A 16,468-nucleotide genomic window follows, 5' to 3' on the forward strand; every position below is an offset into this window, starting at 1 on the left:
CCTCCCAACTAATCTGACCTGCAGGGAAGCCTCCTTTCTTTTTCTTTTTTTTAAAGCAATTTACAAGAAGGCCAGGAGCTGTGAGTGTCCGACAGGAAGATGGTCATTGGCCTCGGGGCTTCGTTGAAGTCTAATCAGCGGACAGCAGGGAATGTCGAGAAATAGATCCGCTCTCTGCCAGCGGAGAGCCATGAAATATTAATCCTCACCTCTTTCCTGACAGTGAGCAATAGTCTTATGGCTGATGTGTGTGCGACTCCATGTGTGTGTGTGTGTCCAACTTTGCGTTTACTCATTTGCTAAAGATGACAAAAGCGGAACAGGCAAGACTTTGGGTTTTATTTATATTAAGTGACGAAACGACTCCAAGAGTACTTCAGTCTTGTTGCACGGACTCGCACTAATTACAGGCGACTTCTGGAGCAGAGCTGGAGAAAAAAAATCCTTAAGATTTTCAGCTCAATTAAGATGGCAAACTGAAGAGGTGAGTGTTTTTCTTGCTTTTCTCCAAACTGATGAGCTCTCCCTGGAATGTCTGCATAGCTGAAGGCAGCGGAGGCAAAGAGTTAATGTTGCAACAAAGAAAGCGAGGCACTTTAGGGACACACTGGGCACCACTGAGACCTCAAATGACGTGATAAATAGATTTCCGAGCAAATAAACCTTCTCTTAATGGCATTGTGGAGCCATAACGGCAAACTGGACACGGGAGTCAAATGTCAGAATGACCACAGGGTCATGTTTTTCTCAGATGGTCTTTCATGCTTTTAATGACTTCTAACTGTTTGATCAAAAGGAGGGAGGGGAAATAAACGTATTTTTGAAATTAAATTCATCTGTATGCAATACATTGACACCGTGATATTTAATTTATGCAAAGTAAATCTACAATGTGTCAAAGAAAGCCTAATTTAATTGATCTGTTGTTTTTTCATTTGATGGCTAATGTAACAAGAGTTTTTTTTAATGATCTTTCACAGAGAAAATATGAAAGAAAATAAAGATATGAAGTGCAGAATCTGAAAACAGTTCAGCATTTTACCAGCTTGATACAGAAAGTTGCGTCACAGACGGTCCTGTTTGTCTAAAGGCTCTAGAGCACAGGCGTCAATCTCCAGGCCTGGAGGGCCACTGTCCTGCAACTTTTAGATGTGCCTCTGCTGCACCACACCTGAATAGAATAATTAAGTCATTAGCAAGGCTCTGGAGAACTGATCTACACAAGGAGGAGGTAATTAAGCCATTTCATTCCAGTGTTTTGTACCTGTGGCACATCTGAAAACTGCAGGACAGCGGCCCTTGAGGCCTGGAGTTTGACATCCCTGCTCTAGAGGAAGTGAGTAGTCTGAAACCGTTCAGAGCCCCGGCCCCTCCAGCTAGAAAACACGTCCACTCCAATGACCCTTTTAGCTCCCCTCACTATCCTCTCCAGGAACTTCTGTCATTTTCTTTAAAAACAGTTCCTTGATTGAAATGGGGGGTTAAATCTGTACATATTGGCTGGGTTTTTTGTACATCTAAAACATAAAGAAATCTCTCTGTGTTGCCTCTTCATGTTCCTTGGGTTCTGTCTGGTATTCACAATAAAGTGAAGTGTAAATGTACTCTCCAACCAACAGTCCTGAAATAGAGACAGTCGTGGTCAAAATAGCAGAGAAGAAAAGTGACTAATGGCATTGAAAGAATATGAGGAATGGACAAAGCCCTGCAAGATAAAAGTGGTCCATTAATGTTGAACTAAGCTGTTCGGGCCAGAGTTTATGAATTAGCAAGAAAGGAAGACGAGGAAGATCATTTTTTTAAAGAAAGAGGCTGGAATTAGTTAGCTTTCCGACAGATTAAAGCCAGATTCATGTGATTTTCACACTCTCTGCCACTATATATGTTAAAACAGATGCATAATAACTACTGTGCTCATTAAGAAGTAAAAAAAAAAGATAGGTGACATTTTTTTTCTTCTTTTTAATAATCAAGTGCCCTATTTTACCATGTCATCCCTGCACCGGGGAAGTCTTTTTTTTAAAACGTATCTTTATTTTTTATTATTTCCACATCACGAGAAGTGGCTATCCGATTTTGCATCGCCCCGTATAATATACAGTCCCACTGAGGACTGAGTGGAAAAAGATGAAAATGAAGAGTGTAACAATACCCAAGCTTATTTCAGGGGTGGGTGAGGAGGGATGTGTTGAGGCTGGGGATTTAAATCCCCACGAGTTTCTAATCTTGTTTGGGTCCATGAGCACAAGCTCGGTTCAAACTGAAAGGCTCTCTCCCTGCTCTGCAGACAAGTGGCTTTCTCCTGGTCTACCAAGATGTTCCTCTATTTTATAGACCGTTTGTCACAGGGGGGGGAAGTGGGCTGTTTTCTATGACTAATCCAGCTATAAACAGCTCTTCTGACATACCTTATTTGGCTCTGCTTTGTTGCTGTTCCATCAAAATAAAGCTGCAATAAATCATTACACGTGTGAATTCCCTCTGTTTTTACATGCAGATTACAACGTGTACGTCTAAACAGATTTCAACGTGTCGCCATAAAGTGAACAGCATTTACAGAGCTCTGGGAGATTTATTATCTATTATTTTTATGTTTGTCATCCGTGGTAAAACGGTGCTGCAGTAATTTGTCTTCAGAGCTCTGCGTTTCAGTGTGTGTTTGGAAAGAAATATAAAAAAAAAAAAACAGGTTTCAGCAGCATTCACCAGCAACTGTGCAGGGTAACTGTGTGGGAGGAAAAATGAAAGGCAGAAATCTAAATGTGTCTGACACAGCGTCCACCAAGCCTCGGCGGATCCCTCTGAGAACTCTGGGTAGACAGGCTGCAGGTATGCGAAACACAATTCAGAGGTGCTAGAAGCATTAAAAATAAATATTACAGAAAGAAAATCAAGCCAGAGGCAGCGTGAAGCACATTAACGTAATGGCAGTCGCCTTGAAAGATTCCCTCATAATGTTTCACGTTTCTGTTTGCCTCTTACGGATCAATGCTGAAAACAGAAGTTGAATGCCACAATGGACCCAAAGTGAGCCGTTTTTTTTCTTCTTCTGAGAAATGTCACGAACTCAAAAAAAAAAAAGGGGGAGTGGTGGGGAGTTTCGTATTCTTTTAGCTGCAAGGGGCAATCTCCCTCAGCAGAGCTGCTCCTTGAGGATCAGCAGGACTACAAGAACAACAGCTAATCAAAGCGTCTCGTTCTGATGGCTGCAGAGAGGAAGAGGACTCCTGCCTCCTCGCACCTTCATCTGCTGGGCAAAGAGCTTCGGTCCACAATGGGGTGAGAACTCCCATCAATCAAACCAAACAATTGAAGCTTTTTATTTCTCCCTGATAAGATCTGCATTGACCTGCCATCACTGCCAGAGTATGCAGAAAATATTAGGCCTGTGAGAGCATGGGTGACATTTAAAGCAATTGCCTCAGTTTTTTTTTCTTCTTTTTTTCACCCCTCCCTTTCATATCTGAATGTCATCAGGCTGTCTAATCAGAGAATCGTGTTTAGCCTCTCTCTCATTTTGACAAGTTCAACTTCAGTTGTTTGTTGGGGTTTTTTTAAGCAACCTGTTATCAGCCTCGGTGGCTGATTAGTGAGTTTGTTAAATAATTATCCTCTTTGCAGGAACCTGCTTAACATTCAGGCAGGTCACATTCACAGCAATGAAGCACTATTAGGATCTATTAGTACGAACCGAGACATGCGTTGCAAATTGAGTACACGGTTAAGGGACCTCACCAGTGGCTGAACCAGATTTGATAATCGAGCATTAAGTCGTGTACTATTTCATTAAGTAAGACAACAAAAAAGGATGTGTAGTTCTAACTCTACAAATCTAAATTTGGGTGTGTTGTCTGTACAATTAAATTAGGATGGGGTGTAATAAATCTCTTCACTCCATATCATAATAATTCAAAGGAAGTAAATATATCTTTTGTAAAAAAGAAAAAATTAAAAAGGTTTTTAAAAATAAAGGAAAGTCATAAAAACAAATTTTGACAAAAAATATTGATGCCAATGGATAATTAGCTGTCGCAGCCCTGATTGATCAGATGTAGCTCAGAAACAAAAATCCTATGACGGTTACGCCTGAATGTACTAACTCCACACTAAACAGATAAAAAAAACCCACAACAATCAAAATGTGTATTTTCAATAATTCGTGGGCATCTACACAACCTGAAGGCAACACAAGCAGGAAAATTGCAGGATGAATAATACTTAACTGAAAAAAAAAAAATCAGAAAAAACATTAACTGAAATATTTTCTACAGATTGTAGATTCTTTAAAATGCACATTGGATTTGTGAAACCCATTTAAAATAAACAAAAACAGCAAAAATTACCTAAAGAAATGCCAACCTAAAATGCTTTTAGAAATAGCAGCACATCTTTAAATGTCAACAGCAGCAAAAGAAGAAAAAACATGACAATAGGGCGGCAAAAACTGTGTCAGTCCTCCACCATACACAGAGAGAAGAGGATCCAAGGGCAAGCAGTGGATCATGAGGCAAAGGATTTAATTTGGTGTGTTTGGATGTTGTGACTGGTGCCATTTTGCATTTGTAAGATGAGTCGGCCTTAGACCAGATCCAGAGAAGGGGCCACCCACAGCATGTGGGAGCCCTCCTTCGGCTCTGAGAGAGGGAGACTGTCCACTGGAGAGTGGGCAGCTAAATGAAAACCATGCTGGGGTGTGTGTGTGTGTGTTTATTTTAGCATTTCTCTCCTTGTGAGACCCATTTTTCTAACAAATACTACAAAGAGAGGACCCACTGCTCTTTATAGGGGCCCAGAAGAAAAAGCGCTATTTTTGGGGTTAGTTATAAGACTAAAGGGTGACGCAAGTTGAGGCATATACTGGTAATGCATAGATTTACGATAAGTGTTGGGGTTAGGCTACAGAAACAAATGAAAAATGAGCAGAAGTCCTCACAAAAGTCATTGTGATGATAGAAAGATATGTGTGTCTGTGTAAACAAACACTAAGCTCTTTTCTGTGCATTTACCATAAATGCTGAAATGATTAATAAAATAAAGCAGAAGCAGAACACGACAGAAATGCTGCAGCATGTTTCTGTGCAAAGTTTTATCAAGAAAGATAAAGTGTCAAATCAAAATTTCTGTGAAGATCTATGCAGAGGAACCATCTGCCTTGTTATCGGTGCTAGTCAGTATATCATAATATGTTAGCGCCTGGACCTGGCAAATTGTACATCTGGAAAGGCACCATTAACGTTCAAATATATAAAACTAGCACGAGGCGACATATGCTCCACGTTCTCTACAGATTAAAAACTTTAATTAATGGGGTTGACTTAACGGATCCAATCAAAATTTCACAAAATAGTCAAAGCAACCCAGCAGAATCAGGCAGGATTTGAATTCAGATACATTTTACAAAGAGTTTTATTTCAGACATATTTATCAGAATTCCCTAAAATAAAGACTACAGGATGAAAATATGTACAACTGCAAGACAAGAGAAATGACAATGTTGTGTACAAGAGAGTGTGTTTTGCTGTTCTGTTGGAACAAAAGCACCAGTTTTTTTTTCTTTTTTGGCTTCTCAAACTGAGTAGGAAGACTCCAGATTTTTATTTTATTTTTTACATATTTTAAGTAACGGTGTTCTGGTTTGGCAAAGCACTTTGAAAGTACAGGTTTTGAGTATTAAAATGTAAATTGTATATTTTAATGCTTAGTATAGCAGATGTTATTTGGCTCCATTGGAATGGTATGACAAAAATGTAACTAGATTAAACGAAAAATGCATTTTAAAATATATTAGATTTGAAGGACAAAACTTATCAGTATAAAGTTTGAAAAAGTCTTTGAACTGGACTGAAAAAGTCATTAAGTAAGAGATTTCCCAACTTTTGGACACATCGGGTCAAGTTTGTTTTGATCGTCAAATACCAAAGTCTGCTACCTTTAAAATGATCAGTCAAAGTGTAATTGATTTAAATAACATTTACTTGCATATGTCACACTAACATACAGAGGCAATCATGGTGGTACAGATGAGGACACAGCAGTGGAACCAAATAATTTGTAAAATTGGCTGATGAACGCACAGTAAAACGCTGCATCTCTTGGTCCATACACAACATGAACAGTCTACTGTGGTGCCACTCTTCAAAACGTCATTTTTCAAACGTACCGGGAGCACGACAACCGAAACACGAAGCAGAAAGATTCATTCAAAAATAAAATAAAATTAAAAAAAATGTAAAAAGCACCTGACCACAGGTAGGAATAAAGAAATTACATCCAGGACTCTAAAAAGAAATCAAGCTTCAAACTATTTACACAGCAAACACAGAAATAGAAAATGTAGATGGAAACCAACAGAGTAGGATGATTACTACAGAAACGTTAAGGCTCAAGTATAGCTGCATTTATAGCAGAAGAGGTAATGGGTTTTCACAATCAAACTGTCAACCATAAATTAAATAAAAAAAGACAGTTATGTTTTAGACTAATCAGTGATTAGTTCCTATTAGCATGTCCCCCGACTGAATGAAAAACAAACACAGGCTGCCTCCAATATTTAAAGGCTCATCAAGACAAGTTGTCCAACCTGATAGCAGAAAACGTTTCCATCTACAGTTGGCCCAAAAATAAAAAATAAAAAAATCCTGCCCTTGCCCAAAGAAAACTAATGATTTGTGGAGAGATGAGTACAAAACTATCGTTTAGAAGTGAGAAGAGATTACAACAGTGACCTGTGCCCTCCCAAGTGGACAAGCAGTGCTGAAACAGATTCTGGAAACCAGAAGAACAATGTGAGAGACCTCAGGAAAAACAACTGAAAAAAAGAAAAAATAGATTGAGAGAAACAGCCCTAGACTCACAGCTGTTTCATAATATATCAGACATACACAACTCATCATTGGTGGATGGAAAGCTGCATGTTGAGCAAAGAAAAACCTGCCTGGAACCAGTTTTACAGTAAAATACAAAACCATGTAGTAGAAAGAAAAAATATTGAACTTTTTACATTTTTTAAAGGCAATTTCAAAAAAATGCCTGAGATAAAGCTCATTTTTTAATACTTTGCATGTCCCTTTGGAAAGTGTGAACAGTACAACAGCCAAATATTCAAGAAGCAGCGCTGTAAACTGGCCAAAACAATCTGTAGCTACTAGCACATCACACTTCATGCAAGAACAACAAAAAAAAACATTTGCTTCTTGGTTTTTTTTCCCCCCTCAGTGTACAAGTCATACACAAAATAAAAGAATTTAAAAGTTAATTTACAAAATGGTAAATAAAAACACACTTACATGGAGCAGAGAAGAACAAAAAAACCCACACACCATACAGAGTTCCCACTGTCCAGACAACAAGCTGCGCTCGCCAGCGCCCTCCGGGGGTCACTCTGAGGAGCAAACAGATCCGAGGACAACCCGGAGTGAGGGGGCTTTGCATCCTTTACAAGGAGATCCCGCTTTGTTCCAAATGCAAAAATAGCTCAACATACAATACTCAGAAAATACGCTTTCGCTTCAGGTAGGAGTCCGCGTAATGGCCGCCAAGGCCTTGGGAATGCTGGCCCACATAGCCTCCCTCTGGGCTCGGCTCCGGCGATGGGATCAAGCGGGAAAATACGCGCTTCTGGCTGCTCATTGGGGTCTAGAAATAACAGAGGAAAATGGTAAATAACAGCTTTTTATAAAACCAACACCTGTAAAGAAAAAAAAGGGTTTGAGGCAATCTGCTAATTACCTTCATAACATTCCCTAGGCCTGGAGAGTAGGGGGCGCTGTGGGTTACTGGAGGCATTCCCACAGCCTGTAGACAAAAACAAGCATTTCTCACTTACCCTCACACTGCAATGTTAATCATTAAACACTGGCATCCTGTTATTAGCCTCCTTCTTCACATCCAGGCACTGACAGGTGATCAATACTTCAAACAGAAACTGATCGGGTTTTGCTGGTTACCTTGTTGAGGTGGGTGGCAGGCAGGCTGCCATTGCTGCTGGCTTCTGGTCCCGAGCTGAAGTACGAGGAGAGGGGTGGGCTGCTTGGACAAGCGTAGTGGGAAAAGTGCTCACTGTAGTTGGGTTGATGGGAAAACTGAAGAAATTCCAACAAAAAATTATAAGAAAAACTGATGAATGTACTAAATTCACTTTTAATGAATGGGGAAAAAAATGCCTTGGATAATGTTGAAACAGCTGAACACACACACACACACACACACTACCTGCTGACCAAATCCTGCCAAGGCTCCAACGTCGAGGTTCTCCTGCTGTTCGTACAAGTAGGCCAGGGTATCCTGAGGAGAAGCAGCAGATGGGCATCAGACCAAATTACATCATATAGACCCATAATTGAGCAGCAATGTGCAGAAAGAACCACAAGTGTCCAGACGACATCTATTCATGTCAAACTCAACCGACGGGGCAGGAAGAGGTGATCACCTGCTGTAGAGGAGGAGGATACTCAGGGCTGTACGAGTCCTGGTAACGCAGGTTGTAGTTGGGCTGCATGTTGTGATGCGTGTGCTGGTTAGACACGTTGTTTAGTGTTGGCCGCTTCCTGTAGGGGTGAGGCCTGCTGCTCGCTGCTGCAGCGAAGGGAAACATGAGCTGAAAGTGTCTGGCTGACTGCTTGCCTTGCACATGAACAGATTTAAATGGAAAAAATATATATGTATGGCATCTCACCTGAAGGATAAACATTGGCATTGAGAAAGGCGCTCTGAGGAAGGTTCATCTCTTTAGGAAGATCCCCTAGCATCGATACCTACCAGTGAAGAGAAGGATTTTTGTTCAATTCTCGTCCAATCAGATGATAATTAAACAAAAAATATATACATCTACTTTGAAACATACTCCTTGTGCTGTGAGACCATCTGCCCCCATCATGCCACCCATCAGGGGTAAGGAAATGCCTGGCAGGGAGCAAGAGGGAGTCTGAGGGAAGCTGCACGCTGATGTGGGGGAATCCTGCTCCCTCATTAGGCCTCTGCCAAGAGACCCTGGCTTCAGAGAGGGCACAGCCTCCGTCTGCAGAGCCAGACCTGGGACCATGCCGCCTGCAGCAATCCAAACAGATCGATCCCAATGAAGAGCTATTGGGATACATGCTAGCAAAAAGTTCTTAGTTTTGTAAAACTGCATTTGGTAGAAGATATTTCCACCTTTAGAAAACAAAATAACTGGAAATAAATCCCATTAATTACTTTTTCACCCCCATACTTATCCAGAACTGGAAAATATACCTATTTTCCAGTTCTGGAAATTTTACAGTTCAGGCTTGGTAAGGCTCACCTTACCTAGCCTGAACTGGTACCAATGAAGCACACTGGATTGTGTTCCATTGATTGCTCCGAGTTCACAATATCATTTTCTAACCCAAGTCTCTTTAATAAAAATTAAAGAGACTTAATTTCTGTTAAAGAGAAAAGATAAAGATAAAATGAGCACAACTTTTATCCATGTTGTGCTCCTTGGTCTTAATGATGTTCACCAACAATCTCTAATGAACTGCTGAGCACAACTGGTTGCACAAATGTTAACTTTGTCACATCAGCTTAAAGAAGGTCCCAAGAACAAACAAACAAAGAAAATCCCTCTACATCACAGTTATGCCCTTCTTTGTTGTTCCATCACAAGATCACAGTAAAATACATTCAAGAAAAAGGCTGAAAGGGTACAAATACATTTAAGACTCAAGCTACTCAGTATTGTTCTGCTATGGAATGCTAATTGCTAAAGTGTGATTAGAACTGATTAATCAGAATATTTCAGCATTGGCAAACGCTAGAAGTGTGATGCATGATTAAGAGGATACAGATGTTTATAATCAGATGAAAAGCAAAAACATGTCATTAGTCGCTCAAGGAGCTCCGGCTGGAAGTGAAAGATGCCAAACCTTGAGGGAGCTCTCCAAGCAGATGGACTCCCTGCTGGACGGGCAGAGCAGCCAGAGGATTGTCCCCGATGAGTCCTGCCTGCTGGCCAAAGGACAGACCAGCGTTACCACAGGGTCACCTAACATGGCTGCAGCACTCAGAGAAAAACTGCAGACGCACAGCAACACACTAAAACCAGCATTTAAGTTCACTCACCAACTTCTCCCTCAAATATCAGCGTTTGACAATCCAGGCATATAATAGAGAAGCACACCCACAGCATCACTCAGAAAACCCTCACTCTTCCTGAGAGAGCTTACCGACCACAACAACTGTCCCTTTTTACCTAAAAAACAGCTGGAACCCATCAAGCTTCAGCCTCCACCTCACACACCATCATCACTCACACAAAACACAACAGGGATTTTTTTTTCACTTTACTGTGCAGCACCTGAGCCCAGAGAAGATGATTTCCCAGAAAGGCTTGCTAATGGCACAGAGGAGCAGAACAGAGAGGAGGAGGAGGGGTGAAGATGAATCAAACAGAAGATGAAGGATCAGGAGGAGAGATAGCATCAGGGCAGAGGCCAAAAGGTAAGGGTACCTGCTGGGCCTTAGCCTGGTTCTGAAGGAGCAGCTGCAGCAGGGCCGCCGACAGGGCGGGGTTGGGCAGCAGTGGGATGGCAGGGGCCGCTCCGAGGAGACCTGCAAATAAACACCATCAATAAACTGAAAATTAACCGATAAAGAGCTCAGGAGGAGGACTGCTTACCCTGTTTGTGTCCCTGTGACAAAGTGTTGAGCAGCATCTTGAGAGTAGCAGGGTTATTAAGACCAGTGAAGAGCTGCATGGCTGTGGGGTCAGGGAGGAGACCTTTACCCCTGTTCACAGCCTTGTAGGTAGGAACGAGAAGAAAAACCATCAGCAAATAAACCAGAAAAAAAAAAAAACACTGGTGTGGGGATTTGTCATACATTGTGAAAATCTCTTATAAGAATTTTGATTTATTGTTTATCATGATCAATTTCAGTTATTGATGTCAAGTAAAATAAAACTGACAGTATGATCAGAAATTTTATTTTTGAAATTTTCTCCAAACGTATCAATCAGTAGATTTGAAAATATTAGATTAAATGCACTTGCTGCATTCAGCTTGGTGAAATAAATCAAACTTGTTTTTTTAAATAAGCAGCATCCTGAAGCCCATTTCAGATGAGACTGTTTTTCAAGAATATTTGTGATGCTATGAATGCTGTGCCATGCAGTCACAATCCTGCAAAATTACCTAAAGATAAATGCTTTTTTTTTTTTTTAATAGTCTTTATCATCACTATAGTACTGCAAGATATTGCGATAAAATTCTAAGTCCATATCACTGATTCCTACAACTGACCATGTGGCCACTGTACACAAATTTTCCCTTAGTACCATTGTCTGGGCAGCGATCAGTGCAGCCAGCATGCTTCTTCCAGGAGGGCCGGGGGCACAGAAGGACACCCTGATGTGCGTCCCGCCCAGCAGCCGGCCATCTCCGAGTCGCTGCGCCTCCTCAGTCATCTCCGCAGTGGCGAACTCCAGCACGGCGAAACGCCGGAAACTCCCATCTTGCCCCTGAGCCAACTACGGAGAGAAGGTCCAAAGGTAAAACGAACCTGGAGATCTACATATGGACTAATTATTTTGTGCCATTTATTGAACTGAATGGCAGCTCAAACGCACAACAGATTCATTTGAACTGGTTCTTCATTATATCTTGAAAATCAGTCACATATAATCAGAGATGTGGCTGATTTATTACATTCACCTGAGTTTTGTTAAATTTTTTTGTAAGTTTTATATATATTAAAAAAATTGTTTATTTTGCCTCATTTTGTAGTTATGTTATTATATTAATATTCATTTTCATCTATAAATTTCAAAATTTCCACATAACTACATTTTGGTACATCTAATGATGTAATTTTTTTCTTATTTGAGTAAAATTTTTGGGAACCCTACCAACTTGCGCATATAAATCATACTTTTACACATATACTTCTGTTAAGCTCTGAATTTATGTTTCCACCATTTTGTGATGAATTAAAAAAGAGAAAATCATACTGAAGGACACCACCTGATCCTTTTGGTCTTTACCAGCAAATTCTGCCCCATCGCTATAGAAACCCAGGAACCACATAAAAACTAGGGTAACAGTGAAAGATGCTAAAGACCAAGCATAAAGAAAAACATTAGAACAAATTAAAAGAATCCCAATACCCTCAGGGTCAATTTGTCATAAGCATAGCCTTTTTCACTAAGTTTCAAAAACATATCACCTGACCTTAACCTGAATAAAACAAATATAATAGCATCACAAGCATTTTTTGAAAATCTGTTCATTATTGTTGTTGAGGGAAAAGGAGGAATAATTGAATTTATTATCTTGACAAGCAGCAGAGTGTTGGCGCGTGCTGAACCTGACCTGGCAGAAAACAGGAGAATGGGTGTCGGCCAAAGCGTTTCGGAGATCCTGGGCAGTCAGGAGGTTTGGGGGCAGCCGGTCCACACAAAGACACTTGGAGTGCAGCTGCGGGTATGTGAGCGAGCCCACTTCGGTCCAGTGGACGTAGAGCATGCGGGAGCCCAGCTGCTTCCCCAGCAGCTCCGACTTCGCTCGGGCCGCCGAGTCCTTCTTCATGTACTCCACAAAGCCGTAGCCCTTCGAGTGACCAGTAGAGGCGCTGTACACCAGGAAGCAGCGCTCCAGGTTGCCGAAAGGTCGCACCAGCTCCTCAAACTGCTGCTGGGTGAAGGCCCGGGGCAGGTTGGCGATGCACAGCAGGGTGTCGGTTGGCTGCAGCTGGACGGAGATCTCCCTTTCCCGTAGCATAATCTGGTGGAACTCCTTGATGGCGCACTGGGCCTGTTCACCGTTGAGGAGCGTCACAAATGCTGGGAGAGATGGTGGGGAGAAAAGAAAAAAACAATACACACTTGGAATGATGTGAAAACCAAATAAAACTTGTAAAAATCAGAAATAAAAACAAAGACTAAGCTTTTCAGACAGATTCAAGCTGTGAACCCCGCTGTTGACACCGTTTTCTCTTAAGCTTGTCAGATAAAAGACGACGCTGATGGCAAAATGGCAGACGACACCGTCTCTTCTGCCAGAGCAACCTTACTGCTCTCAGCGAGACTACTAGCGGGCTCAGTGTCGCTGACAGCCACATCAGGACTTGAAAAGTTGTAGTTTTGTTGACCTTCACTTTATCCAAAGTGACAGACTTCTGATATTGTGAAGATAAAAAATTTAACAGCCCTGCAACAGCTTGGCAGTTTCAGTGCAGTCACTATTTTCACCACTGCTATTCATTTTTCCCAGTATTATTATTATCGTCAACCTTGTGGAGACATGGCTTTGCGACTGCAAAAAAAGTAAAAAGCAAGCATCTTTCAGGAGCTTCCGTTTTATCAAATTTCCTATTCCTGGTTAGGGATGCAGCTCACACAGACACTGATAATGCAGCTTTAGTTGAATTTATGACAAAGCATTGGGAAAATCGTGACAAAGGGAGTTTATGGCTGCCATAATGATGAATTACTGGAACACACTGGGCATTTTAACCAAGGTTTTTATGTTCAAGTCGTTTGTTTCTGAAGCCATTTCCCTCTGTGCCTTACTAGTTGTGATGCTCATCTTTAATACTGCAGTCAAACTTTTCTTTACACAGAGCACAATATAAACCTAAAGGCTGCTGTACATATAAAAACTAGACTTTTTTTTTTTAAAACAATCTAAACACCTCAGTGTGTAGAGGAAGGCAGTTAAATGTTTCTAAGGATAAGATATGAACACTTCAATTTTTTAGAGGCACTGTTTAAAAGCCCATCTAGGGACAAATGCTGCAAATTAGCTGTTGCTATTGCACTATGACGCAAACATGGGACTGCTGTTTTGTTCAGTTTGTCTATGTGCATCTGTCCCCATCAAATAAACGTAATAATAATAACAATAACAGTTCTACTGTTTTGGAAAGAGACACATTTAGTAATTTGATTTTGACACAAAAACGTCCTCTAGATCTGTGGTTCTAGAGAAGTAGTGTTATTGTTGGTAAGCCACATTTCCTGAGAGCAGTTTGTGTGTGTCATGTGAAGGTAGAATTTTTAGTAGTTCATTTAGAAACATAGTCTTAGGTTTATGTATTCAGCCCAGGTAAATTGTATTATTAAATGTGTGAGGACATGCTTTTTTAGCAAAGCTTGCATCCACAACTTTGACGCTTATAATTTCATAACCTCAATGCTTTATTAATCAAAGAGGGACTTTACTGTCTTACAAATGCTAAGTCCAAATGTGCATCTGAAAAATTAAATATGACAAACAATACATGCGAGAGGAAAAAAAGATGCTCCTAAAACATTAAAACATAAAGGCAACATCGCTAAAACATTAGGAAAAACAGTTTTGAGCAATTGAAATTATTTTAACCTATGAACATTTGTAGGTTTTCTGTAAGTTGCTTCTAAGTAAATTTACCATCAAACACTTCAAAATATTGCAAACAAACTATGATCTGCTGCACTACAGCAAACAGATAAACATGAATGGATTATGCTAGCTTTTGATATGACTTTGAGGGGTTTAGTCACCAAAATAAGTTAAACCAACCTGTGCCCTTGTATTTGTCAACAAAGCAGTACTTTAAATCATAGTTTCCCAACAGCTCATGGACCTCCTGTGAATAAACATTTACAGAAAATAAAGAAACATTAGAAAAAAAGTTGTCTTCAATAACAAAACTTTACAAAAATGAAACCTCAGTTCTTTTTTTCTGTGAGAAGGATGCAGGCTGTGATACATGGGGTTAAAGTGCTGAAATTGAAATTTTGAGCCTGACAATTAACTCTTTCACGTCCACAGTTAAACTAGTGCACCTGTGGAGAGAAAGGGGAGTGGAAGGGCAACTGCCTCATTGTTGAGGCAGAAATTCTGCATTGCTTTTGCTCATTCACAAACAAATACTGACAGTCTCTAGCATTTTCTGACTCGTTTTGTCTCTACGCCTTCCACCTTTTGTTACAGGACCCTCACATCTCGAACTCCCTGTGCTCCCCCCACTGCCTGCGGACAATGGTACTGCCCGCAGGCCTACAGCTCCCCACGAGTCAGGCACGTTCCAAACCAAAAATAAATTTTAAAAAGTACAAAACATCAATGAGAGACCAAGACTGCTACGTGAAACAAGTAACTCGCGTCCTGATTAAACACCTGCTGCAACTTGTCTTGTTAATTTGACCCAAATATCAAAAGTTGCTAAGTTGGTGAAACAGGCCACAGATGACCACTATTGTCCAAACAGCTATCTTATCACCGGGCATTTGAGATAAATTGCTGTCCTCTCAGACATGTCACGGTGTATATGACCCAATTACACTTTCAGAATAAATTTGATACTTTTTGGTCACAAGTAAACAGTCGCAGACTAAGCCTACACATCACGTCAGCAAAAGTTAAAAGGCAGGGTTAAAAGGTTAGCAGGCTAACATTCGTAGCATGATAGGCATATTGGAGCTAGGATAACGTTTAGCCAAACTGCTCACTAAAGCATGCGCAATTTCACATTTACCTGATTAGTAACATCCGGTGGTAAATTTTTTATAATTATTTTCCTACGGTTGTAAAACTCCCGACGTGTTCTCTCCAAGCGGCTCTCAATATCTTCAGGGCTCAGTGGTACCAAATCCTCATCGACCCTTCGTTGACATTCTGGGCCCGATGTGGCGTCTTCTTCCACCGAAGCGAATTCGGGGTGACGGTGACGGTCACCGGACATAAAGTTTTCTTTATCCGTAGCGAGGTCGTGATTTGAGCTAAATGGTCGAGAGACAAATGTGGGCCCGCTGTCTGCGCCTTCATCTGTGCCTGAGGTGGTACTAAGAGACACGGCAGCCGCCATAGCCGGAGTTCGGTGGAGGTTTAATCGGGCTTGAAACTCGGTCAGATTTTGAGCAGTTTAAACAATACACACATGGACCCAGCGCCGCTTCTCATTGGACGAGCGGGAAACGCATTCTCCATGACTACTACGCAACGTGCCGTGGGGGCGGGGCGACGCTTCCGACTAGCATATCCACCTGTTATGTATGGTAGTCCGCTGTACTGTAACAGTTTCGTAGTGGTTAAAAACAAAACAAACAGTTGCTAAAAAAAAAAGAGAATAAATCTGACATAGTGTTTATAATTACAAATCTGTCAAGGTATCCACAGATAGGGTTTGTTTAGAAACCGATGGGTGAAACTTAATACAATAGAATATTGTTGGAAAGTTAAATTATTTCTGTTCAAAAATGTTTTATTGTGATATCTTAACAATCAGTTAAGATACAGATGTGATACTTAAATGCTATAAATAATCATTACATGGAGATATAAGTCAAGTGTTATTGCTGTTTATTTTCATGTCTTATAGCTCATAAAAACCAAAAATTAACATTTTCAGAAAAGTAGAATGTTTTTAATATTGCAAATTTTGAAGCATTCCAAATAATTGTAACAAAAAATGTCAGACATAGAAGTTACTTACATACTATGTATAGTATGTCTACTATAAAGTATAAAGT

General features: G+C 40.6%; 1 protein-coding gene across 4 annotated transcripts; it reads right to left on the reverse strand.

The window, feature by feature from the left end:
* Positions 1-7,327: 7,327 nt before the first annotated feature.
* raver1 (ribonucleoprotein, PTB binding 1) lies at positions 7,328-15,840 on the reverse strand. 4 transcript variants are annotated; one of them, XM_023348466.1, is made up of 16 exons: positions 15,475-15,840; positions 14,517-14,583; positions 12,327-12,796; positions 11,294-11,485; positions 10,637-10,757; positions 10,469-10,569; positions 10,316-10,351; positions 9,885-9,963; positions 8,843-9,045; positions 8,675-8,753; positions 8,429-8,574; positions 8,212-8,283; positions 7,947-8,081; positions 7,729-7,794; positions 7,484-7,635; positions 7,328-7,381 (listed from the first exon to the last, which is right to left on the reverse strand). In XM_023348466.1, the coding sequence occupies exons 1-15, from the start codon at positions 15,802-15,804 to the stop codon at positions 7,489-7,491; spliced, it is 2,244 nt and encodes a 747-aa protein (XP_023204234.1). In that variant the 5' UTR covers positions 15,805-15,840; the 3' UTR covers positions 7,328-7,381; positions 7,484-7,488. The 4 variants fall into 4 exon arrangements, with proteins under 4 accessions (XP_023204234.1, XP_014327996.1, XP_023204236.1 ...); XM_014472510.2 differs by having other exon boundaries at positions 7,328-7,635; XM_023348468.1 differs by lacking the exon at positions 10,316-10,351 and having other exon boundaries at positions 7,328-7,635.
* Between the last annotated feature and the right edge of the window lie 628 nt (positions 15,841-16,468).

This window comes from Xiphophorus maculatus, chromosome 16 (assembly GCF_002775205.1).
Source record: "Xiphophorus maculatus strain JP 163 A chromosome 16, X_maculatus-5.0-male, whole genome shotgun sequence".
Taxonomy (NCBI): Eukaryota; Metazoa; Chordata; class Actinopteri; order Cyprinodontiformes; family Poeciliidae; genus Xiphophorus; species Xiphophorus maculatus.